The following is a 27,208-nucleotide window of genomic DNA, read 5'->3' as shown; positions in this document are numbered from 1 at the left end:
TTGCCATTTATTATTCCAAATTAAAATTACAAAATTGTCTAATTGATGAAGTATCCTTTTTAGATAACACAAGAGGGAGTACCTGAAGAAGATACAAAAGTTTGGGAAAGTGTATCATGCATAATAAATAATTCTCTGTGCCCAAATAGGATAGTCAAAGATGGCTCAATTCCCTTACGTCAGTTGTGAGTTTAGTTATATCATCTTAATGTTGTGTTTATATAATTTCTGAATCTTTTTGTGAAGGTGATCCCTCTATACGGGATACGTTCTTTAGCATAAAATAGAGGTACTGTAGCAGGACTGATGAAAATATAAAATATTTACAGTATATTTGATTTGTCTGATTCGAGTGATCTCAGGTTGTTTTGTTTTTGCACTAGCTACATTTAAACAAGCTTACACATACCTATGCTGACACAGTAGTTAATCATTCTACGTCAGGTAGTATACTGACAATTCAATTCTATGTCAGAAAGGGTTGTAATATAACTTGGAAGGAATATACCATAAATGTATTGTTTTGGTATACAATCTAATCTACATCTGCTCCAACTGCACAGCACATGGTTTTGGCCATTTTGAGAACAAATTTGTACTGTGATCAGATCTGAATAAGGGCCATCATCTGTTTACAACTGCTTTGCTAAGCAGAGCAGTGAGGGACAGGGGGACTCTTAAACTTCCCACCACCATGGGACACTGCAACCCAGAGGCAGAACTCTGGGAGGCAATGGAGTCATCTGCCGCCGGGCTCCTGCTCCCAAGGGGGCACCTCTCCACCCCTGTCAGTTTGAATCAGTTAATTGAAAGCTGTTGATATCACTTCTGTGGCTGACTCCTCCTCCCAGCAGGACCATAGATGTCACACTCTCATTATTCTAAACATAATATCAATAACATACATACACACATGCATACAGTACATATATTTATATTAGATGGTGTGTATGTTGGGGGGGGGGGGCACCAATATTTATCTTGCCTCCGGGCAACTGGGACGAACTTACGCTACTGCCAGTGCAACCCATAGGCAGGACGGTGCCCAAGACTGCCGGGAGGTATGGTTGCTTCTTTATAGACTTCCACATGATTTCTTGGATTACTGTTTCAGTACAGTATGCAGTGCTGGAAGTTTGCTAGTACAGGTTGGTATTGCAATGCATACCAATAAGAAATTTGTAGATAATATGCCATATCCCCTACCACCTTCTAACTGGCACTCTTAGCTGCACCACTGACCACACGGGCAGACATATTTTTGGCATGACATTTTTTTGGGTGCTATACAATTAACCCTCGTTTTTTTTGCCGGAAAAATACCCATTTTCAAGCGAAAACACATAGGATCTGTGATACATTCATGGACCTACTGTATGTGTTTTCGCTGCCAGATTTGCAAAAAAAAGTGCAATTATTGTCCATCTGTTTTTTTGGAACTGATAAATTGAATGGAGGAATCCAATGGCGTAACTATAGCCCCGCAGCCCCCGCGGTGGCGGGGAGGCGCTGAGGGACTGTGGGCACCGATCTGCGGGGCTATAGTTACTAGCCCTCCCACCCACCCAAGTAAACTTACACCCCCCTTACCCCTCCGCATGCCACCGCCGTCACATTCAGGGTCCCGGCCGCAGCGCAGATCTTGTCCTGGCTCCTCCTGCAGTTCACTTCTAATGAAAAATAACTATCAGAAAATGGCTTCCCCCTAACAGCAGACAGTTTTTTGGGATGCTAGAGGAGGCGCGGTCCTCCTCTAGCATCCTTAAAAACTGTCTGCTGTTAGGGGGCAGCCATTTTCTGATGGTCATTATAGAACTGCCGGAGGAGACGGAGCCGGGAGAAGATATGCGCTACGGGACCCTGAATGCGTTGGTGGCGGCGGCATGTGGAGGGGTAAGGGGGGGTTTTAACTTCACACTTGGGAAGGTGGGAGGGCTAGGTGGAGGGGGGGGGGGCGCAAAAATTCTAGTTACGCCTCTGGAGAAATCCTTTGTTCTACAAATGAACAGAAGTATTAATACCCAATAAGCAGACTATACAACACATCATTATATGTTCTTATACCCAGTGATATGACAATGATAGAGATCAGTGTGGATTAGGATTTGCACGCCAGGACACAGAAGTATTTGATGTACAGCTCCAGGGTTTCGTCACCAGATAGATCTCCCATGGTGTCCACCAACCTGTGGGACAGAAACAACTGTGTTCAGCTCACTTCTAACTGTCAGATACTGGGCCAGGTGCACTAAGCTTCAAAAGTGATTAAATGGAGAGTGATAAACAACCAACCAATCAGCTCCTACCTGCCATGTCACAGGCTGCGTTTGAAAAATGTCAGGCAGGAGCTGATTGGTTGGTTGTTTATCACTCTCCATTTTATCACTTTTGAAGCTCACTGCATCTGGCCCATTGTGTGTATGTTGTAATAATCAGTATCACAGGATGTTTATGTATATGGTCTTGTTCCTCTCCCGGGGCCGGCAGTGTCCCCCCAGCCTGAAGGAATAGACACTGTGCACATGTGCACAGCATCTATTCAGCGATACAGAGAGGGAAAAAGGGGGCATGGACATGGCCTGGCGGGGACATGATTTGCATATGACACGGTTTCATTTGTATAGGCCACACCTCCTTTTTGGCATGGTGTGTTGCTACGCCACGCAAGGGTCCCACTTCCTATGTTCAAGAAGTTGGGAGGTAAGTGTATAAGCAATACGGTACTTGTTTCCTAGCACGGCCACATATCTTATGGATCGTGTACCTTTAGTTAAGGTACACGATCCATAAGATGGACCCGATTTCCTTTAAAATCAGGTCCATTTGGCCGGCTAGGACAAAATATCGGGGGCATCGCGTCGGTCGGGACCGTTAACAATGGTCCCGACGCGACCGACGCGATGCCCGCGATTTCCCCATAGGCTTCAATGTTAAAAAATATTTTAACATTGAAATCGTGTCGGGAAAGGTAAAATATCGGGGGCATCGCGTCGGTCGGGACCATTAACATAGGTCCCGACGCGATGCCCCCGATTTTTACATAGGCTTCAATGTTAAAAGATTTTTTAACATTGAAATCCTGAAAAAATTTGAAAAATGTGAAATGGGCCAATATGACCCATTTCACATTTTAGATGTCCCTGTCGTCACCCCACGATAGACGCCAACCCGAAGCGTGGCGAGCGCAGCGAGCCCGCGAGGGGCGGCGGTGCGCGTCCTCCGACCTTTTCATTCCCCTACTATCCACGTCGGCGTGGAGTTGAGAATAGAATAGTGTGGCGAGCGCAGCGAGCCACCGAGCCCGAAGCGTGGCGAGCGCAGCGAGCCCCGCGAGGGGACGCGGATACCTTCACAGTTATACGCGTCCCCTCGCGGGCTTCACAGGTGTCCGTGGCGACGCGGACACCTGTGAAGTCCACGAAGGGACGCGTTTACCTGTGAAGGTATCCGCGTCCCCTCGCGGGGCTCGCTGCGCTCGCCACGCTTCGGGCTCGGTGGCTCGCTGCGCTCGCCACACTATTCTATTCTCAACTCCACGCCGACGTGGATAGTAGGGGAATGAAAAGGTCGGAGGACGCGCACCGCCGCCCCTCGCGGGCTCGCTGCGCTCGCCACGCTTCGGGTTGGCGTCTATCGTGGGGTGGGGTGTACGCCGTGACATTTGGGGGGGTTGGGAATATTTTACATTGAATCCAATGTAAAATCGGGTCCCAGGGACCCGATTTACATTTAATTAAAAAAAAAAATCAGGTCCAAAATCGGTCGGTCGCGACGATCGCATCGCATGCGACCAAATCGCATGCGATGCGGTCGACCCGATTTTTCCGACACGACCACCCCGATGTAAATCGGTGTGGCCGTGCTAGGAAACAAGTACCAGCAATACTAAGGTTTCAAAGTACAGCATTTCCTCTACCGTGGCGACGCGGACACCTGTGAAGTCCGCGAAGGGACGCGTTTACCTGTGAAGGTATCCGCGTCCCCTCGCGGGGCTTGCTGCGCTCGCCACGCTTCGGGCTCGGTGGCTCGCTGCGCTCGCCACACTATTCTATTCTCAACTCCACGCCGACGTGGATAGTAGGGGAATGAAAAGGTCGGAGGACGCGCACCGCCGCCCCTCGCGGGCTCGCTGCGCTCGCCACGCTTCAGGTTGGCGTCTATCGTGGGGTGGGGTGTACGCCGTGACATTTGGGGGGGTTGGGAATATTTTACATTGAATCCAATGTAAAATCGGGTCCCAGGGACCCGATTTACATTTAATTCAAAAAAAAAAATCGGGTCCAAAATCGGTTGGTCGCGACGATCGCATCGCATGCGACCAAATCGCATGCGATGCGATCAACCCGATTTTTCCGACACGACCACCCCGATGTAAATCGGTGTGGCCGTGCTAGGAAACAAGTACCAGCAATACTAAGGTTTCAAAGTACAGCATTTCCTCTACTTACAGATGCTCTTTTATACTGATCCCAGAGCCAGTGCTACCCGCTATCACTGTGAGCATAATGGGTGCTACCACTGTGGGCATTATGTGTGTAACTGGTGCTACTCATGTGGGCATTGTGTATGAGTGATACCACTGTGGGCATTATGTGTGTAACTGGTGCTACTCATGTGGGCATTGTGTATGAGTGATACTACTGTGGGCATTATGTGTGTAGGTGGTGCTACTCATGTGGGCATTGTGTATAAGGAGTAATACTACTGTGGGCATTATGTGTGTAGCTGGTGCTACTCATGTGGGCATTGTGTATAAGGAGCAATACTACTATGAGCATTATGGCCTTTATTCAAATCTGATCGCAGTACAAATTTGTTTGGAAAATGGGCAAAACCATGTGCACTGCAGGTGGGGCAGATGTAACAGAGAGAGATAGATTTGTGTGAGTTATTTTGTTTCTGTGCAGGGTAAATACTGGCTGCATTATTTTTGCACTGCAATTTAGATTTCGGTTTCGACACACCACCCAAATGTAACTCTCTCTGCACATGTTACATCTGCCCCACCTGCAGTGCACATGGTTTTGCCCATTTTCCAAAAAAATTTGTACTGCAATCCGATCTGAATAAGGGCCTATGTGTGTAACTGGTGCTACTCGTGGGCATTGTGTGTAAGGGGTGCTATTACTGTGGGCATTATGTGTATAAGCGGCGATGCTACTGTGGGCATTATGTGTGTAAATGGCTCGACTACTGTGGTGAATATGTGTGTAAGGGGCACTACTACTGGGGCATTATGTGTGTAAGAGGTGCTTCTGCTGCGGGCATGGATGTTTAGCATAAACATCGGTTCACAGCCTTGGGTGCGGGGGAGGAATCCTTCGATGTTCGGTGACCATCTAATGATTTCTCCAGCGCTTGCAGGTCTGAGACTCCTCTGTGGTGTCTCAGATCCGTAGGCGCCCTGTGCAGGAAGTGGGCGGGCAGCTGACATCCGCTGACATCAGCCGCCCACTCCCCGCACCCAGCGTCATTGGGGAATTACTGCTGCTTTAGTACGACATTTAGGCCGTATCGCTTTTTTAATTTTCAGCCCAGGGGTGCATCAGGTAGTGAGAGGAGGCGGTGCTCTGCTATTAAGGCACATTCAGAAGTAATGGGCAAAGCAGTGGATGAGAATGGAGATCATAGAACCTGGGTCCCCATCTGTCCTGCGCCAGGTATATAGTACCTGCCCCCCATTCCCCTCTCAATGCCTCTGCTTCTTCCATACTATAACTCCATACACTTTGACATAACGTAACTATTGTATAAGGTGCATGACACAACCTGCTGTATCCAGTGAGCACATTAAGGCATTAAAGTATATCATCCGTAAATAATAAAATAATAAGATCATCGCAGTCATATTTTTGGTACAATTATAATAATACTTTATAGTACAGAGCGTTCTCTTGGCAAGTGTGTCATGAACAGGTTATTGCAGGTCATTCATTCACAGCGCTAAAGCAGGGTTGCCGACTTTCACAGTCTCCTCTCCCGGGCCCTTATTCTGATCTGTGCGGAAATTCCCGCATTCTTACGGAGCGGTCCGCACGCCACGGTGTTTTGCCGCATGCGGCCATCGTCCGTAGAAACGCCCACGTGTCCTCCGCATTCGGACGGACTCACTCTTTAAGAACAGGGCGTGTTTACGGACGACATAGAAATCATGCGTGTGCGGGAGAAACACTCCGATTCGGCACGGTATTACAGAGTATTACAGAGTATGCTCGGGAATACCGCATCCGACCGGGAGCCAAGCGGTGCTACCGCACGTAAGCGGAGGATTTACGCCAAACAACCCACTATGAAGTATCTTCTGCAAGACATCACATGACCCACTTATTCAAATACCTATCCTCATAAAAAACTTCTTATTTGGAATTGGAATCAATTAGATGCCAATATATCCTTACAAGCATGCCTAACACATGCATTGCACACATTAACCCTTACAGCAATTGAAGTGCAATGGTTTCAATTAAAGCACTGACAAGCGTCCTATTAGTGAGTAATGAGTAAAGGAGTAGATTCTATTGGGTTCAGGTGTTAATGGTTGTAGTCATTAGGCGTACGTTCGCCAACCGCATGAACGAGTGGTGTCCGCAAAGCAATAGTACACTTGTGGACACCGCACATTTCTGCCCTTTTTTGATCGCGTGCATTCGGAGTGGTTTCCGAATGTACGCCCCCCAACATAAGTGTACTCCCCCGTGTCCGCCCATGTTTCCGCCCCGTTTTGCCCACTTTGAAACTACGCCCATGTGTCATTCCGCATGACGCCCATAATACGCCCCTATTTCCCGACTGATAGCGGTGAACAGTTTTGGACGGGATTTGGCCGAACTGGTACCGAGTCAAGGCGTGGCACATGCGCGTAGCGTTCTCCACGCATGCGCAGACGTCAGAAAGACGCGATCCGTAAGTACGCGGTAAAGTCCGCATCAATCAGAATAAGGGCCCCGGAGAGGAGACTGTCAGCATCACCTCTGGGGGCGGGGCCTGATGGAGACATCATCAGTCCCTGCCCCCAGTAATGCAAATACCGCAATATGCGGGTCTCCGGTGAGGGGGCGGGGTTAAATATGAATGATTAGCATATTTAGCCCCGCCCCTTCAGCCGAAAAGCCTCAAATTGTGGCAATTTAAAGCTTTTACAACCAGGTACGTTAGGGGCGGAAGGCGGTCTGCCGGAATCCGGGAGGGTGGCCCACCTTTTCGGGGGGCCGGGAGGGGGACCCGATTTTCGGGATCCTCCTGGCCATTCCGGAAGGGTTGGCAACCCTGCGCTAAAGGCACCTTTGTATTTGGGGGCAGGAAGAAGAATATAGGGCCTGATTCAGGTTCTATTGTATATCAGCGAAAATCACTATTCGGAAAACTGTTGGCAATCTGTGCATATGCACACGCTGCACGAGCCCTAAACCTATGATGTCATTCAGGGGACTACCCTGTGCACCCCTCCCCCCCATTTCATGCTGCCATCTGGAGTTGTAGTCCTGCAATTGTCTGCAAAGCTACAACTCGAGCTGAAATAGGCCCAAAGGGCTGGATTCTGATAACATGCCGGCAGCTAGAGATGGGTCCCAAAAAGGTGATCCTTTTACTTTCAGTTTCGTTTTTCATTACAATGAATTTTGCCTGATCTCAGCACTGCCACCTGTGGCAGCTGAGATGTACTAACTCTGGAGACTGAGTACAGTGCTGCTACTGCAAGTAAAAGAAAGAATAACAAGGCTGCTGCTGCTAGGGATGGCCATCGGTGCAGACGCCATCGATGGCGATTCTTCACCCAGCCATCGATCAGTGTTTTACTCGGTTATTGGTTATGGGTAGATGGTGAGATTACTGCGCCACAGACCTATTATTCTGGATGTAGCAGCTGGGTGTACGGGTACACTACTAATACCCGATTGACGTAAGAGTAGACAGGTGTGGGTGGGGCACCCTGCGCTTACTAACCAGAATATAGTGGAAGGTTAAAAATACAAGTGAAATAAAGAGATTGAATAATGTGAAGTAAGATTACCTTGCACAGAGTTTGGTAAAATAAAGTGATAGTTTAATCAAAAACTGATAATGCACATGCTATGCACCACAAATATATTCTAGTGGTTTTGCATATATAAAAAACTATTTAAAACATCTAATACCGGTATACAAGTGGACACAAGGGGACAGGGTAACACAGACAAACAGTACATATAAAAGTCCAGTACCGGTATATTCCTTGTTCAGCAACAGTTGAATTTGGCTCCTTTTCACTCCACAAAAAGGAGCCAAATTCAACTGTTGCTGAACAAGGAATATACCGGTACTGGACTTTTATATGTACTGTTTGTCTGTGTTACCCTGTCCCCTTGTGTCCACTTGTATACCGGTATTAGATGTTTTAAATAGTTTTTTATATATGCAAAACCACTAGAATATATTTGTGGTGCATAGCATGTGCATTATCAGTTTTTGAATAAACTATCACTTTATTTTACCAAACTCTGTGCAAGGTAATCTTACTTCACATTATTCAATCTCTTTATTTCACTTGTATTTTTAACCTTCCACTATATTCTGGTTAGTAAGCGCAGGGTGCCCCACCCACACCTTTTACTCGGTTATGTATGTTCTTATTTGTTCAGCTCAATGTTTAAAAAAAAAAGTTAAAAAAAATGGCAATAAATGATTGTAAAACAAATTATGCTTCGTTATGATCAAATTACCCCTTCTTTCAAAGTGAACCGTCGACCCGCCTAACAGATACGGATCTTTTCACTTTCTGATCCGCTGGATCCCAGCTCTCGCTAGTGACCCGTTTTGCCCATCTCTACCGGCAGCCACTAGAGGGCGCCCAACGGAGCTTTTTTTTTTTTTTAAAGCATGGTTCGGGTGCGTATGGTTGTCGGCGCCATAATTTCAGCTTGCAACTCTCTGGGGTCAAAATGTTGTCAATACTTTCCTGCATTGGAGCATTATTATAAGGGAGTGCCGTCTTCATGCTGATTATATATGTGTGTTTGAGTGTAAATGTATATGTGTATATATTTTACCCATTTTGTACTGACACTGTCATGCTAGAGTGTAAACATCATATTTTATAAAACAATGTGAATATTAATTGTGGTTCTGTGTTAATGAAGCAGTAAAAACTATGTATGACTCATTTTAGTTCTCACTATGGTTTCCACATTACTGATCCTGTTAGTGTAGCTACAGTATTAACCTGGCTTTCTGTGTTTTTAACCGCACTAATGCCCCTCCCGGTGGGGCTATGCTGCGGGTGGTTACAGCAGCTCGAGCTGGCGTAGCCCTATAGAAGCCAATGGGGTTCTCTTCCCAGTGCTGCTGCATGAGGGATTGGACACGTATCCCTCCCAGCATGCCCTGCGGCCACCAGCTTCACTGCGCATGCACAGTTCAACTTTCCCGTTAGAAACGAGGAAGTCCAGGCAGCGGTGGGGATCGCAAAGGTCAGTTTTTATCGGGAGAGCTGCCATTTACGTTGCTCATTGCATATGTCAGTACATATGTGATGACCATCGGCGCGATGGGCGGTAGGATGTACTGCCGCTGCTTAGTACATCCCGCCCTGTGTAAATGTATAATTAATTATAAATAATTGGTGCAAATGGTTTCCAAATTCAGTTTTGTGACATTGCAATGGCCACTACACCCCCAAATGCAAATTACTCTCTACTTTTCTACCGAAAAGGCAGAGTAGATTTTTTAAGCTCGGTGAAGTGATAAAGTGACTGGTTTTTATTAACGGCCAATGAGCTACTAACTGTCCTTTTTTTAAACCAAGCCTGTAACTTCACAGTTAGTAGCTGATTGGCCGGTGATAAAAACCAGACACTTAATCACTTCACCGAGCTTAATAAATAAGCCCCTGATTTTTTTTTTACCTTTTCTCCACAGTTTGCAGGAAAGCAATGGCCCCAGCCCGATCCTTTGTTAGAAATTTGCGGTACATATATGTGGACTTAAGAGCACCTATGAGTTCTTCCAGGGTGAAATGGAACATATCCGTTATGTTAGTGATTCTGGAAAATAGAATACAAAATAGACAAACATGTCAATCTCAGACACAATTACAATATATAAATTCCATGATTAAGTTAACAAAAATTGGGACAATGCCTCTAAAATCGTTATTTTAGAGGCATTGCCACATACTCGCCCACCCTATTGTGACTCCCAAAATTGGCCCAACTATACAATGTCCGATTTATGGTACTGTATAGTGGGGGCGGAGCCGCAATGACAGGATAATGCTACTACTAACCCACTCAAAACGATCCATCTCCCCGCTGGCCATGCCCCCTAATGCCGGCTATGATGCCCCCGCCCCACAAATGTCAGCATGTATAAATGCATTTTCAGCATCTTAGTCTGAGCTGTGCTTGTTTCTAAGCAGTTCAGAAGTGAAATTCCGTGAGAGTAGCAAAGAGTGTTGCAGTGCTCAGTGCCAGTTAAAGCATTCCCCATGACTATGAATGTACAGTATGTAGTGTATGTACTGAACCTTGTCACTGGACTGTGGTACTGTATTGTTACCTGAACTGACCATTGCCTGATCGCTCGATTTTGTTACTAAATTGCTGCGTGACCCTTCCGTGTTCACTGGAATTTATAACAAACCTTTTGCGTGAACTGACCATTGCTTGCTCAATGGACTTTGTACCTTGATTGCTGCTTGTAATTAATTTTTGTGGGGCCTTACCTGTATACAGGACTTTATTCTTGTTATGCTGCTTGTTTTAGCCCCAATTACAGTAAAGTACCGGTTGGTTTCAACCATTGTAATACCATTTATGTCACAATGATAAACCACGTAGCTCCAAATTATTAAGATCAGTTAAGATTGGTGCTTGCCTTTGTCAATCTCAATGCATAACTGCAATGTTCTAGTCTAGTGGTACCGTACAGAAAGTATCTCTCTGTTCCTTATGCAAACTATATGAGTTCTGTAATCTTAAGGTGGCCATACATCAGAAAGATATTGTACCCAATCATACAATCTCAATTGATTGTAAGATGGATTGTATGCAGATTGTGCGCACATCTTGTGTACACAAATCATACAATCAATCATCAGATGGATTGTATGACTGATTGTATGATGGATTGTATGCAGATTGTGTGCACATCTTGTGTACACAATCATACAGCAGATGGATTGTATGACTGATTGTAAGATGGATTGTGTGTAGATTGTGTGTCCAAAAACCACCAAGGACTGCCGGGGATTTCAAGGGAAATTGTACACAATCATGAGCATAATCGATCTTAAGATCGATCTTTCTGATGTATGGCCAGCTTTACAGTATGTAATAAAACGTTCCACCTTCAAAATGTCAACATGCACATTTAATGTCAACATCGCATGTTAGTGTTATGGTTAGGCTGGGGCTAGGGTTAGGGCTTAAATGCACAAAACATGACACGTTTTCATTTAAGTCATCAGTTTAACATGTTGACATAATGCCCATGTTGCCATTACCATTGTCCATGTGTTCTGTACCATCTCCATTCTTACCTTTGCTTGTCAGCAAATGGCAAAGCTTCAAACAGATCTTGATACTGAGAATTTATGATGTCAACGGCATCTTCCCGTTTGGAAAGATGATCCAGAGCCTGTGTGAAGATATATTATGAAGTGATGAGTATGTTTTCAAAATGAAAGTATAAATGAGATTAAGGGCCCGATTCAAATGTGATCGCTGCTAGGTGAATTTGCAGAGCCTTGTGATCAGATAGTCACTGCCCAGAAATAATAAAAACCCACCATGTGCAAGTATGTGAAAATATCTCTGATTGCCGTCCAGCTGCAAATCCATCTGCAACTCACTCACCTTTAAATTTTTTTTTTTCAGTCTGAGCAAGATTGTGCGACTCAGACCCTTCTGCAACAGAGGCAAGCCAATCGAGGCCGGAGCTGATGTCACAAACTTTAAACGGTTCCGTCCAGGTGCGACCATGCATTTTGATCTATTCAGATGCCTTCAGTGAACCGGCAATATTGCCGGTTCACTAATATCATGCAGGGGCGCGGCATAACGGCGAAGCATCATCAGGGGCGGGGGGCGGGGCAGTGCTTAGAGCTGGTGCTGCTCCAAGCACTGCCTCCTCCATTGTGTGAACAGGAAACAGGTCGCTCGACCCGATTAACCCGTGCACACTGAACAGCAACATGGCGACAAATCGGCAAGAACCCTTCTTTTTTAGCGGTTTGTCATACTGTGCTGCTATCGGTTGCTGGACCGGTAACCCCAGATCGCACCAATGATAGTGTTGAACCGGCATGAACCCGGTAATTAGGTGCGATGTGAAAGGTGTATTTGTATTTTAGCAGAATTTCAGAAGATTGAATTTACAATTTAAAGATATGTTTTAGTAGTTTTATATGTTGATATAATGTAAAGTGATATGTGAGTTATCAGGTACCTGGAATTTTTATATATTATCTATTGATTTTATACTGTAATATAAATGTGTTTAATACCATTTACAATTATTACCATTTATTGCGGCTATTGCGATAACTTCCCTTTCCCACATCATCCTTCCATTCGTAACCCCTCCCCATATCCCGAGCTTGATAAACCGTAAATATAGCTAAAGCATCTGCAAAAGCTTAAAACACACTTACAGAATGTACAGGCTGAGTATCCCTTATCCGAAATGCTCGGGACCACGAGCATTCCGGATAAGGGAAAATTCCGGTTTTTGGAATAAATTTTTTTTGCCATTCTTACCTGCCCCTGGTGGGTCCCCGATGGTCCCTCGGCGTCCATGGAGTCCTCCGGCGTCCACGGCAGGCCACCAGCACCGTCTCCGGCGTCTCCAGCGGCCCCAGGAGTGCTTTGCGCAAGTTCCCAGGCGCGCAAAGCACTCCTGGGACCGCTGGAGACGCCGGAGAGGATGCTGAAGGCCTGCCGTGGACGCCGGAGGACTTGGTAAGTATTAAAAGAGGGTTAGGGGGGGGCGGGAAAACAAAAAAAAATTTGAATTATTCCAAAAAAACACGTTTTTTGGAATAATTCGGATACGGGATACCCGACCTGTACTACAAAACCCTGCACAGTTTGGGCCTGATTCAGACCTGTTTGCTAGGCTGTGCATGTTCGAAGCCTAGCGAGCAGGTAAATAAAACCCCCACCACCCTGCCTAATGTCCATCGCCCCTGCCGCTCCAAAGCACCCAAGTGGATGCATTGCATACACATCCGCTCACGAGAGAGAAACCATTTGATGGTCGCTCACCATCAAATGATTTTTCCACTGCCTGGACTGACTATTCCAGCAGAGGCAGAACTCTGGGAGGCAATGCAGTCATCTGCCGCCGGGCTCCTGCTCCCAAGGGGGCACCTCTCCTCCCTTGCACATTCAAATCACTTAATTGAAAGTCTTCGATAACGGTTAAGTGGCTTACTCCCCCGCCTAGCAGGACCATAGATGTCACGCTGTCTTAATTTTAAACATAATATACATAACATGTATTTATTTAAGGTGGTTTGTGTGTGTGTGTGTGGGGTGGGTGGGGGGCACCAATATTTATATTGCCTCCGGGCTACTGGGACGAACTTACACCACTGTATTCCAGCGTACGCTTCCCGGCAAATCTGGCCAGGCACTGACGTCATGTGACATCAGCCGCCCGTCCCAAGCAGAAATGGGCGCGCCTGCGTTTGCATGGGTATGCCCAGCGTTTCTATAAAATGCCATGCATTCCTCTGTTTACGACTCCCTCTGTTTGCCTCCTGCCCACAGTGAAGGCCTCCACATGCGCAAACCGCAAACATGGTCCTAGTGACCAATGTCAACCCGATACAAATGGGTTGGAATCACCCCTTAGTACCACCACATTTATTTTTAAAGAAACAAGCTACAGTACATCTATTCTTACCTCATTATAAATGCTTGTTAGGGTCTCTGAACAATTCTTATATTGGATGGTAAAGTTTGGAATCAGCGAATGCAAGGCCAGGCAGCCTCTGCTCTTAAGGACACGGTTTACTTCCGGAAAGAATTTGTCTAGGGTAAACCAATGAGCAGCAACATCTACATTAATCAGATCCACAGAGGAATCTTCCAATGGCATCTTCTCAGCTGGAGAGACCCTGTAAAGAGAAGTCATTAATGGTCAATTTAAGTAAAGTCAAATACTATCGATATTTTCTGTCTATGATCTAATTGCATGAAACGGTAGCATCCAGCTCTTGAGGTGCGTACACACTGCACGTATATATTGTTAATGATATGCATAATAATGATAGGTGTCATCATTGACTCGGTGTCATCATTGACTCCTCCCTCTCTTTCACCCCCCACATTCGTGCTCTCTCACAGTCTTGCCGCTTTCACCTACGCAACATCTCACGCATCAGACCATTCCTCTCCACTGACGCGACCAAAATTCTCATTCACTCTCTTGTCATCTCCCGCCTTGACTACTGCAACATCCTTCTCTCTGGGCTACCTCTCACCCGCCTCGCACCTCTCCAATCCATTCTTAACGCTGCTGCTAGGCTCATCTTCCTCTCCCGCCGCTCTACCTCCGCCTCCCCCCTCTGTTTATCTCTTCACTGGCTCCCCATTCCTTTCCGAGTTCTCTTTAAACTCCTCACCACCACCTACAAGGCTCTCTCCTCCTCCACAGCTCCCTACCTCTCTTCACTGATCTCTATCCACACTCCCTCCCGTCCTCTTCGCTCCATCGCTGACCGCCGACTGACCTCTCACCTAATCACCTCCTCCCACTCCCGTGTCCAAGATTTCTCTCGCGCTGCCCCCCTGCACTGGAACAACCTCCCGCCACCCATCAGGCTATCTGATTCCCTTACCTCCTTCAAGCGCTCCCTCAAAACCCACTTTTTTCGACTAGCCTATCCCTCCTCCTAACCTCTTTTGATCCTCCTATCCTGCCTCCGTTCCCCTCCGTTCCTACTTATCCTATTGTATTTCGTTCGTCCACCCACCTATTTTTAGTATGTTAACTCTTATGAGCAGGGCCCTCCTCCCTCACGTACTCACCCTACCTCATTACCTCACCTGTGCTCCTGTCCTGTTCTTCCCTTCCTCTACTTCATCTTCGGTCTCCTTGACTATTTTGACACCTACTTCTGAACTGATACTGATTTTAGTTCTACCAGCTATACCCCTATTTATACTGTATCTTTCTACACACCCTGTACGTTACCTTGTAATTTGTTTTTTTTTGTTTGCTATGTACGGCGCTGCGGACACTTTGTGGCGCCTTATAAATAAACGTACTACTACTACATGATAGCGTGAATGATATATCATCCAGTGTGTGTACGTTAATGACTTTATCATCAAGGACTGCCTGTTCAGCGCGGGGCCGGGTGACATCACTGAATGATATCGTTCAGTGTGTACGCACTAGATCGTTTGTCCAGGAGTTCAAGGTACATTGCTAAGGATATTGTTCAAGTAGCATATGGTATAGTGTGTACCCAGCTGTGGTTCTATAAAATACCCATGAATGACAGAGAATTTATGCGGGCTATGACACACCCAATGACTTTGCACCTAGTATGACACACCTCGTGACATTGCACCTATGACACACCTCATCTATAGGATGTATTGAGGTGTGCCATTTGTGAAAAAGTCACTTAAACCTTAAACTCTAAAGTAAATGAAAACACTGAGATGTAGATTTTTCAGAGAAACTCAGCTAATTTATTGAATGCAATATTATTAATAATTTTTAAAAAATAATTAATTTGGTTTCTCAAACAAAAATTTGTTAAACACTAACAGAACATGAAGTTCTGTTCGTCAAAACAACAACAAAAAGTTTATTCCTTACATATAAGAGAGAAAAACAGTGTAGACCCTTATTATTATTAATATCACTACTAATATTTCAGTATTACCATTGATAAATAATACAGTTAATACATAATAGCTCTAAAAAAAGGAAAACTCTCACTTAATATCATAGAACTGCCAATTGATAACACTTATACATAAGTTTTATACAGGGTAATGTGTAACAGGGTTTGAGTTTTCCAGAGTTTTTTTTTAAGCATGAATTATTTACTATATACAAAACACTACTACTACTGTGTGGTGTAACATGTAAGGGGCACTACTACTACTGTAGTAGTGTCCCTTACACAGTACACCACACAGTAGTAGTGTCCATTAAATGTCATGCCACACAGTAATAGTAGCTCCACACAATAATAGTGTCAACTTGGTTTTGCCTTTTTAAATCATTCATGCTTAAAAAAAAACCTTACACCCTCTTACATATTACCCAGTATATAACTGTTATTATTACCACTATTATTATTACCACTGTGTAGTGTAATGAGAATTGGGAGCACTATTATGTATATTTAAGACATGCAGGATTACTCACTGATAGGTGATGTTCTTATGCGGTGTGAATCTTCTTGCTTCCTTTATCTGACTCTCGCTAATGTCTATTCCAATCACTTTGCAGAAATGTTCTGCCCAAGGCCGAGTTGATCTTCCTGTACCGCAGCCGGCATCTATGGCCAGTTCAAAGGGTCCTCCCTTCTGATAGTTAAATAAAAGTGAGATGTCCATCCATGCATCTACAGTACCTATATCAACAATTCTAATTACTTCTTGAACATGCCGCAGGATAAGATAGTCAGTCCAGGAAGCTAAAGGAAATTTAATATGTTGACTGCCCAACAGGAAGTACAGCAATGGCCACCACCCCTTTTCCAACACAACCGTAGGTGCTACATCTTAAGTTCATGTTACACCAGTCGAACCGTGGTACATAGAATGAAGCTCGGACAGATGCGTGAATGAAATCTGACATTCTTCATTATACTAGACCACAGATTCTCAAACTCGGTCCACAGTGCATGTTTTCCAGATCTCCTCACAGAATCAAGTGAAGTAATTAGCTCCACCTGTGGATCTTTTAAAATGTGTCAGTCAGTAATGAGTGCACCTGTGCACCTGCCGGGTGACCTGGAAAACGTGAACTGTGTGGGGTCCCGAGGACCGAGTTTGTGAACCCCTGTACTTAGCCTAACCCTTTTTTAGAAGGCTGTTTCTGCATCTCAGTAATCTGAACATCAATTAGGATGAAAATCAAACGCAGTGTTACTACAAAAAGTAATGTACTACTATTCCCAAAATCTTAATCCATGATTGGATATTGCCATTACTCCTTCACTATTAATCATTCCCAGCGTAAATTTGGTGCTTATTTACCTTCTCTTCCAAGTAGCTTAAAACAAGGTTAATGACTTTATTGGAAACAGGGACCATCTTATCCTGATAGACTTTTGAGAATTCTTCACCTTTGAACACTTCAATATCCATCTGTAACAGATTTGAACATTGATAGTTGTCAAGAAAATAAATTTCATAGATTCTATCTGATAAACCATCATGTGTTACTAATCCAGAACGGCCTTTAAGATTTTTAAATCTCACCGACAGATTATTTACCCAACTCCCCCTTCTCCTCACCCTTGGCAGCTATTGAACATCGGGACTAATTCTACTCGGATCACTTATCAGCGAATATGCAAAAGAAGTGATGAACAAATGACCGCGCATGCTTTCTGTACGCATTGTGCATGTGCGGGGGGTGATAAGCAAATGACCGCGCATGCTTTCTGTACGCATTGTGCATGTGCGGGGGGTGATAAGCAAATGACCGCGCATGCTTTCTGTACGCATTGTGCATGTGCGGGGGGGGGGGGGGGGGGGGTGATAAGCAAATTAAAATGCATAAGGATTGTAAATACACCTCGCAGTTTGTCTGACAGGACAGGGGGTGGTGACTGGACGTTTTCTAGGAGTGTCAAGGAAAACGCTGTCATGTCCAGCCAGAAAGAGAGAAACACGAGCGCTAAAATATTAAATAAATACCATTGGATTGACTTCACAAAATAATTGAAATTTGTAAGAAAAATATACCAATTTAATAAACCATTTGGTTAGAGGTAAGTAACATAAAATATTTTCACATGAAAATAGAATAAAATGAAATGCAATGCAACAATCACAAGTTTTCTAAAAATGATGGCTAAAGCTCTGTCCTGGTGTATATATAGGAACGTACAGTGAGGACAGAGCTTTAGCCATAATTTTTAGAAAAATTGTGATTGTTGCATTGCATTTTATTCTATTTTCATGTGAAAATATTTTATGTTATTTACCGGCTCTAACCAAATGGGTTATTAAATTGGTATATTTTTCTTACAAACTGTAATTATTTTGTAAAGTCAAATCAATGGTATTTATTTAATATTTTAGCGCTGCTTGTTTCTCTCTTTTTTATATACTATTTTTGGGTTTAAAAAATATAGAAGATATAGAAGATATTGTTTTTCTGTTGAGGGGGAAACATGTCAGATTTAAGTTGAAAGGTACTCCTATATTAATCGGAAAAAATTAGAAAATAGTGACTGCACCTGGAACACTGCTGCCTAAGATACACCCGAGACTCCTTGGATCCCACACAGCTATACACAAATGGTGATCTTTGGGCAAGATGTTCCCCTTTGTTACACTACTCCAATTTAATTAGTCTTGGGATCTCCAGTGACAGCACTTCATCCGTCTGGTCATTCTGATTATACCTTTAAGGACTGACCATACCTTTAGGCACTTATCCCAGGTCAGTCCTTAAAGGTATAATCAGAACGACCAGACGGATGAAGTGCTGTCAACTCCTATATTAATGTCCACCAGATTTTCAAAGGTATTTTCCTTCTTATTTTCCAAATGATGAGTTCTCGTTCTCCCAGAGTTCTTACAATTTTATTTTTTTAGGTATTGCTTATCTGCAGCAGAGGCGTAGCTAGGGTGGCGCTGGCGGAGCTTGTGCTCCGGGCGGTAAATGTTTGCAGGGCGCCACAGGAGCCAGCGGGGGTTTCTGAGTACCTGGAAACCCCCCTTGGTCGATGAAATATCAGTGCTGCAGGGACTTCCTACAGGTGATCCACAGCGTGGTCCTCTCCTGCCCACAATCCCCGGCGCAGTCCTCCTCCCCATGATCCCTGGCGCAGCCCTCTCCTGCCCACGATCCCCGGCTCAGCCCTCTCCTTCCCACGATCCCCAGCACAGCCCTCTCCTGCCTGCGATCCCCAGCACGGTCTTCATTTAGAAGGAAGCTGCAGCGTGCAGCTCACAGCTCCCCTCCAACGCAGATTTTTAAACAGAGCCGGATGCAGAGTAGTGGTAAGGGGGAAACTTACTGGACGTTCTTCCAGGAACTATTTTTTTTTTTTGTGAGAGAGCGATGGGCAATGATGTGCTAGTGCTGCTGCTGATGAATGGATACAGCTTCTGCTAAGAGCCATCACATGAGCTTGCTCTGGGTGCCCTGGCTGCACCCTACACCACTGATCTGCAGCATCTAGGTTAATTGGAATACGTTGAATCATCCTTGGTATTCTAGAGCTGTTCATTAGCAAAATATGTTTTTGTGACAGAGGGAACGATACAGTGATTAAGATCTACAGAGAGATCAAATATATTACTATTGCAGGTGAACATTTTAATCCTTTACTAAGTAATGAGAGTTGATTCTGATCTAGATTTTTGGATGAGAGATTGAATACATTATTACGTTTCGTCATGAGCGTTGCAGCCTTCTGTGATTCTCCTTCTGTTCTTCTCCCTTTGCTCTTGATATTGTTGGTGCGCCATTTGGTATTTGATTCCAGTGGTTGTAACATTTATTTTATTTATTTATTTATTTATTTATTTACAGGTTCTTATATAGCGCAGCAGATTCCGTTGCGCTTTACAATAGTAGACAGTGATAAAACAAACTGGGTAACAACATACAGACTTGGAGGTAGGAGGGCCCTGCTGCAAGCTTACAATCTATAGGGATATTGGTGGAAACACAAGGACAGGCACCAGTAATACCATAGCAGTCCCACCAAGTTACAAGTCAAGAAGGGTAGCTATATAATACATAAGTGCCTCAGAGGGTTATGCATGTAGAACTTAAACATTATAGGCTTGCCTGAAGAGGTGAGTTTTCAGGGAACGCTTGAATGTTTGGAGGCTATTGGAGAGTCTTATTGTGCGTGGAAGGGCATTCCATAGGATGGGAGCAGCCCGATGAAAGTCCTGTAATAGTGAATGGGAGCTGGTGATCCGTGCAGAAGAGAGACGCAGATCTTGTGCAGAGCGGAGTGGTCGAGATGGGAGATATTTTGTGATAAGTAGAGAGATATATGCTGGTGCAGTATGGTTAATAGCTTTATAAGTTAGTAGAAGTGTTTTGTATTGAATACGGTAAGATACAGGTAACCAATGGAGGGACTGGCAGAGCGGATCAGCAGATGATGAGCGTCTTGCAGGGAAGATCAGCCTAGCAGCAGCATTTAAAATGGATTGTAGTGGTGAGAGTCTGTTCTTGGGAAGACCAGTCAGGAGACTATTGCAATAATCAATGCGGGATATAATGAGTGCATGTATAAGAGATTTAGTAGTTTCTTGTGTGAGATACGGTCGTATTTTGGATATGTTCTTTAGATGCATGTAACATGATTTGGAGACAGATTGAATGTGGGGAAGAAAGGACAGGTCAGAGTCGAGGATGACCCCTAAGCAACGAGCTTGTGGGGTAGGGTAGATGGTCGAGTTGTCAACAGTGATGGAGATATCAGGATGGTAACTGTTCTTAGTTGGCGAGAATATAAGTAATTCTGTTTTTTAAATATTGAGTTTGAGTTGGCGGGAAGACATCCAAGATGAGATGGCAGAGAGACATTCTGAAACTCGGCCCAAAACCACTGGTGACAAGTCTGGGGTTGATAGATAGATTTGAGTATCATCCGCATATAAGTGATACTGAAATCCGAAAGAGCTTATTAGTTTGCCAAGAGAGGAAGTATAGATGGAGAACAGCAGAGGACCTAAGACTGAGCCTTGCGGAACTCCGACTGACAGAGGTAGTGAAGAGGAAGTAGAGTCAGAGAAGCGAACGCTGAAAGAGCGATCAGATAGGTAAGATGTGAACCAGGAAAGGGCTGTATCATTAAGACCTAGGGAGTGTAGTGTTTCTACAAGAAGAGTGTGATCCACAGTGTCAAATGCAGCAGATAGATCTAGAAGAATAAGTAGTGAGTAATGGCCTTTAGCCTTAGCAGTTACCAGATCATTCACCACTTTAGTCAGTGCTGTCTCAGTGGAGTGTTGAGAGCGGAAGCCTGACTGAAGCGGGTCTAATAGGGTGTGAGAGTTAAGAAAGTTTGTGATGCGAGAGTAGACAAGTCTCTCCAGTAGCTTAGAGAGGCATGGGAGCTGAGAGATAGGACGATAGTTAGAGAGAGAGTTAGGGTCAGAATTCTGTTTTTTTAGAATAGGAGTAATCACTGCATGTTTGAGCAGAGATGGAAAAGTACCAGTAGCAAGAGAGAGATTGCAGATGTTAGTTAAGGTTGGAATAAGCACAGGAGATAGATTTTTTATAACTTGTGCAGGTATAGGATCAAGAGGAGAGGTAGTAGAGTAGGAGGATAAGAAGAGTGCAGATACTTCCTTTTCATTTGTGGGCTCAAATGAAGAGAAAGTGCCAGAGGGTTCAGGTAGGGAAGAGAGCGGGTTAGAGGTAGTAGAAGAGCATACCATTTCATCTCGGATGTTATCAATCTTGTCCTTAAAGTAGGGATAGATGTATTGGTACTTGTGTATTATCACGGTGCCCCCGATTTCCATTGCAGGGCATTGTACAACCACAAAATCGCGTCGCATCGCATGCCATATGATAGCATGCGATGCGATGAGACGTGATTATACACGATTTTTAATTGTACAGGCACCCAGACCCGATTTTACATTGTACACCTACCCTGATGGGTACTGACAATGTTAAATGCCCCTCCATTGTTAACGCCACCCCACTATCAACGCCAACCCGAAGTGTGGCGAGGGCAGTGAGCCCGCGAGGGGCGGCGGTACTCGTCCTCCGACCTTTTTATACCCCCACTATCCACGTCGGCATGGAGTTGATTTTTTATAGTGTGGGGAGCGCAGCGAGCCACCAAGCCCGAAGCGTGGAGAGCGCACGCGTAATACTTGTGAAGTAATGCGCGACCCCTCGTGGGGCTCGCTGCGCTAACCACGCTTCGGGCCTGCTGCGCTCGCCACACTATATAAAATCAACTCCATGCCCACGTGGATAGTGGGGGTATGAAAAGGTCGGAGGACGCGTACCGCCGGCGCTCGCCACGCTTCAGGTTGGCGTTGATAGTGGGGTGGCATTAACAATGGGGGGGCATTTAACATTGTCATTACCCATCAGGGTGGGGATACAATTAAAAATCGGGTCTGGGTGGGCATTTAACTTTGAAATTGCGTCGCATCGCATTCCATTATAATGGCATGCGATGCGACGCGATATTAAAATTGTACACTCATCCCAGGAAAAGCCTCAAATCGGGTCCATCGCATGCCATCGCATACCTTAATTAGTGGTATGTGATGCGACGCGACGGGCGCTGTGATAATACACAAGTACCGATATATTACGCCTGGTGAAGAGATAAAGTGGAGATAAAGTAGAAGGTGATAACGCACCAGCCAATCGGCTGTGTTTGAAAAATGACAGTTGGGAGTTGATTGGCTGGTGCATTATCACTTTCCACTTTATCATCTCTTTGTCTCTTCACCGGGATTCAAACATCTACCCCATAGTAAGTAAGGTTGAATAAAGACATTCATCAATGAAGTTCAACATATGAACTTGTGTTGTTGGCGTATATTACTCCTTTTATGTTCTCTCTACTCCCTTGGACGGGCACCCAAAATCTCTAAGGGCACCTTGATGGGCAGCCAAGGTTGATGACTGATGTACTTTGGTAGAAACACTTGCAGGGGGATATCCAGATGGTTATGGTATAAATGGTGGACAGTGTCTAGGTCGATAATCACTAGGTCGACCACAAAAGGTCTACAACTAAGAATGGTCAACATACACTTGGTCGACATTGACAGAAGATAAGTATGCTGGGGCAGGTGAGGGTCAGACTGGGGAAGGGGTAGGCTGTTCCGAGTGGGGGTTAGGTTTCAGCTGTGGAGAGGGAGGGTTAGGTGTAGGCACTTACAAAGGGGGTTAGAGTCAGACTGGAGAGCAGGGAGAGGTTAGGTTTAGGCAGTGGGGTACGGGGTTAGGTGCTAGAGGGGGAAGGTCAGCTTCAGGCTACGGGGAGGTGTTAGGGTTAGTCTGCAAGCAGGGAGGTTTAAGGGCTACTGGGACAGGGTTAACTAACTTATGGAACCCCTCTTGGGATTCTCCTTCTTGGGATGCCAGGTCAGTCTTTTGTCCAGCCAAGACCAGTCACAGACACCAGACTTACGAGGACTCCTTGCACAATAGGACTATATGGATTCACATTGTGAAGGACTGCTTATATACAGTAGTCTTCCTAAATACTGATGTCCCTGCATTGAACTCATCGTGCTCAATCTATGCCTCCTACGGAGAACACTATATTTTATCATAAGTCATATTTCTACAATAGTTCTATTTTTGAGGTATGAATGACAATTTGTCTCATGCAGTATGGATTCTAATTAATGAAGTATATGTATATATTTTTTAATGTAATTTCCTGTTTAATTAAAAGTGGATTTGCATTTATTAACAAGCTGCACTGTCCTAGTTTTTACCCCTAGCGCTGTTTCACATTGCTTATATAGATTGTTGGCAAAACTAACTTGGGTGCGATTCACCATCATCACCATAGCCTCTAAAGGGAATTGTATAGCTAACATGTGTGCAATTCGGCATCATCCCCATAGCCTGTAAGGGAAAATGTATAGCTTACTTGCTGAGGACAGATCTCTATGTGCATAAACTACTTTCCATTCCTTAAGCGACGCTCTATTGCTGCGATGAACCACAGACACACACACACCATGCATTCAGTACCTGTCAATCAACTGTAATGACTTTTTATAAATTGTGACTTTAGTTTTCACAGTTCAACTTTCAACCAGGCAGAACATTTATTTTCATTGTATTTTAAGGTGAAGTTAAAACTAATCCCCCCATATGCTCCCATCCAAATGTTAAATAACAGTTAGGTAATACATGTATAATGAATAATATAATATACAGTATATATTCTTCATAATAGTAATAATTCAAGAAATAATATTTGAATAATCAACTATGCGCTGAATATATATCTAATGCCCATTCAGATTAATTGAGTAATTAAGCTGAAAATGAGTAATTAGTTGGTAGAATGTTCCTATATATACATAGAGTGTGTTACCTTGCAGTGTTTCCAGTCTTCCTGCTGATCAAGGTTACTGCTCTGGAACAGAAGTGTGAGCTTATGTATGCTGAGTGTGTTCACTGGATGACAGTTATCAGTTCTGACACATACTGTATGCAGGTGCTTGTCTGTACACTTGGTGCCATCAGTGCTGTGACTACATACACCCAGCCTTTACATCTGCCTCCTGCCAGAATAAGGTAATGCTGCCTAATGAGCCGTACTCTGTAACCTCCCACCCATATTCTGTGACCTGGGATTAGGGGCAAATATCTTTAGATTAGTAGGGAACTGGCTGTGTAATAGAGAACAAAGAGTGGTCGTGAACAGTGCCGTATCAACTATTATACCAGTACTAAGTGGAGTGCCACAGGGTTCGGTTATAGGGCCCATTTCATTTAACATTTTTATTAACAATATTGGGATGGGGTCACTCAGCAATCTATCCATCTTTTCGGACGATACAAAACTGAGCAGAGTTATTAAATCATCAGAAGATGTCACCACGCTTCAAAATGATCTTGACAATCTAGATAGGTGGGCAAAAAAAGTGGAAGATGAGGTTCAATGTGAACAAATACAAGGTCATGCATCTTGGGAGACATAACCAGTGTTCTAGTTATAACCTTAGCGGGGATGAATTGGGTAATTCAGTACTCGAAAAGTATCTAGGAGTCCAAATAGACAACAAACTGGGGTGTAGTGCTCAATGTAATATAGCAACAAAAAAGGGCAACAAAATTCTAGCATGTATCAAAAGGGGCATGGAAACTAGGGACTCATGGGTATTTATGCCACTATATAAAGCATTGGTGAGACCTCACCTAGAGTACGGAGTACAGTTCTGGGCCCCACACTATAAAAAGGACATCATAGAATTAGAAAAATTCCAAAGAAGAGCAACAAAGCTTATTAGGGGAATGGAGAATTTAAGCTACGAGGAGAGATTAAGCAATTTGGGACTATTTACACTAGAGAAGAGACGTTTAAGGGGGATATGCTCAACATGTATAAATATACTGTAGGTACTTGTTTCCTAGCACGGCACCCAAGATTTCCATCTTATGGCATCTTATGCCATCGCATGCCATATAGCCGCATACAATGCATGCGATGCGATGCGATTTTTAATAGTATAAGCACCCTAATGTTAAATGCCCCCCCCCCCACTATCAACGCAAACCCGAAGCGCGGCAGACGCAGCGAACCCGCGAGGGGCGGCGGTACGTGTCCTCTGACCTTTTCATAAGCCCACTATCCACGTCGGCGTGGAGTTGTTTTTAGATTAGATAGTGTGGCGAGTGCAGCGAGCCACCGAGCCCGAAGCGCGGTGAGGGGATACGTATTACTTTACATGTATTCCGCGTCCGCTCGCCACGCTTCGGGCTTGGTGGCTCGCTGCACTCGCCACACTATCTAAAATCAACTCCACACAGATGTGGATAGTGGGGGTATGAAAAGGTCGGAGGACGTGTACCGCCGCCCCTTGCAGGTTTGCTGCGCTCGCCATGCTTCGGGTTTGCGTTGATAGTGCGCTGAATTTAGGACCCAGCTTATTGGCTGGGTCCTAAATACCGTGTCAGACCCGATTTTGATACCAAAATACCGGGTCTGAAATGGGTAGGACCCTCCATTTTAACTGTTTTACAAAAACGGCTTTTGTAAAACGGTTAAGTGGTCCTGCACCTTTCAGACCGCACAGATTACCGTTTTAAAACAGTAAAAAATCGGCAAAATACCGGTTTTTAAGTGCGGTCTGAAAGGGGCATTAGAGGCAAGTACAGTATAAGGGGATTACTATTGTGTTGCATGATTTGTATAAGGGGTATATGGTGTGGTAAACTTATGTGACCACATAAAAGGTTCTGAAATGTTGTCTACCAAGATTCGGCTTTCAGTATTTTTTCATGACTGGAGTGCCGCCTCACCCCGCAAGTATCTGAGGACATCGGCATCCTGCGGGTGTACCTTTGGAGGGCACCCGCCAATATATCTCCCTGCATTTTTCCTATGCCAGCCCCCTGCCTTTTCCAGGCATATATAATTAGTTGAAAGTAATTACACAAATAGAGACACACCCATGAGCTGACCACCCAACCAGAACACTGGTCACATCCCCCACATTATTAGGTGCTGGCCACAACCCCTATTGTTGCGCACAATAGGCCCTTGATAATTTTCAGCTCCAGGCCCATTTAGACCTTAATCTGGCACTGGCCTGGTCAATCATGGCTTCCCAGTGCATATAAGTATGCAGGGAGATCACAGACTGATGATAGTGTTTCAATTGTCTCCTGAGATTCAGTTGTGCTTTACTGCAACTGTATGTTTAAGTTCCAGGTATTCCAGCTCCAGTGTTCCTGAGTCCAGCAAGGGATACTCGCCTCAGCAGTGCTAAACCTAGCTCCTGTTGATGTTCCATCATCATTCCGCATTCCAGTCGATGTTCCATCATCGTTCCACATTCCAGTCAATGTTCCATCATCATTCTGCATACTAACCAGCAACTCTACGTAACGTTTTGCTCTGTTTGGTTATTGGCTCATAGCACCTATGGACTTCATCAGTGGGCTGCACTGCAACTGCCATCTCTGTCTCCATAATTACCAATTACTCTGTTGCTTACGTTACCCGTTATCAGTTGCCAAAGTACAACCGGTACTTGTGTATTATCACGGCGCCCATCGCATCGCATCGCATACCACTAATTAAGGTTGAGTATACAATTTTAAAATCTCGTCACATCGCATGCCATTACAATGGCATGCGATGCGACGTGATTTCCAATTGAGTCCCATGTTAAATGGCACCCCCAGACCCGGTTTTTAATTGTATACCCACCCTGATGGTTAATAAATATGTAAAATGCCCCCACATTGTTAACGTCCCCCCACTATCAGCGCCAACCCGAAGCGTGGCGAGCCCACGAGGGGCGGCGGTACGCGTCCTCCGACCTTT

At 44.7% G+C, this 27,208-nt stretch overlaps 1 protein-coding gene across 1 annotated transcript; it reads right to left on the bottom strand.

Annotated features, from left to right (window-relative positions):
* Positions 1-2,098: 2,098 nt before the first annotated feature.
* LOC146021309 (putative methyltransferase DDB_G0268948) lies at positions 2,099-17,318 on the bottom strand. The gene is made up of 6 exons (XM_083155103.1): positions 17,208-17,318; positions 16,372-16,532; positions 13,885-14,098; positions 11,516-11,613; positions 9,882-10,019; positions 2,099-2,186 (listed from the first exon to the last, which is right to left on the bottom strand). Exons 1-6 carry the CDS (start codon positions 17,316-17,318, stop codon positions 2,099-2,101), a joined length of 810 nt encoding a protein of 269 aa, XP_083011229.1.
* Positions 17,319-27,208: the final 9,890 nt, after the last annotated feature.

Source organism: Crinia signifera, chromosome 7 (genome assembly GCF_055691185.1).
Source record: "Crinia signifera chromosome 7, ASM5569118v1, whole genome shotgun sequence".
Classification (NCBI taxonomy): Eukaryota; Metazoa; Chordata; class Amphibia; order Anura; family Myobatrachidae; genus Crinia; species Crinia signifera.
This window is presented reverse-complemented; position numbering and strand designations above follow the sequence as displayed.

Excerpts from the sequence above, each read along its gene's own strand:
- LOC146021309 (XM_083155103.1), bottom strand. The coding sequence starts at position 17,318 with ATGGATATTGAAGTGTTCAAAGGTGAAGAATTCTCAAAAGTCTATCAG. Across the intron at positions 14,099-16,371 it reads CATAAGAACATCACCTATCA|GGTCTCTCCAGCTGAGAAGA; the intron begins GTGAGTAATCCT and ends TTCTCTTTACAG. Across the intron at positions 11,614-13,884 it reads TAACAAGCATTTATAATGAG|GCTCTGGATCATCTTTCCAA; the intron begins GTAAGAATAGAT and ends ATCTTCACACAG.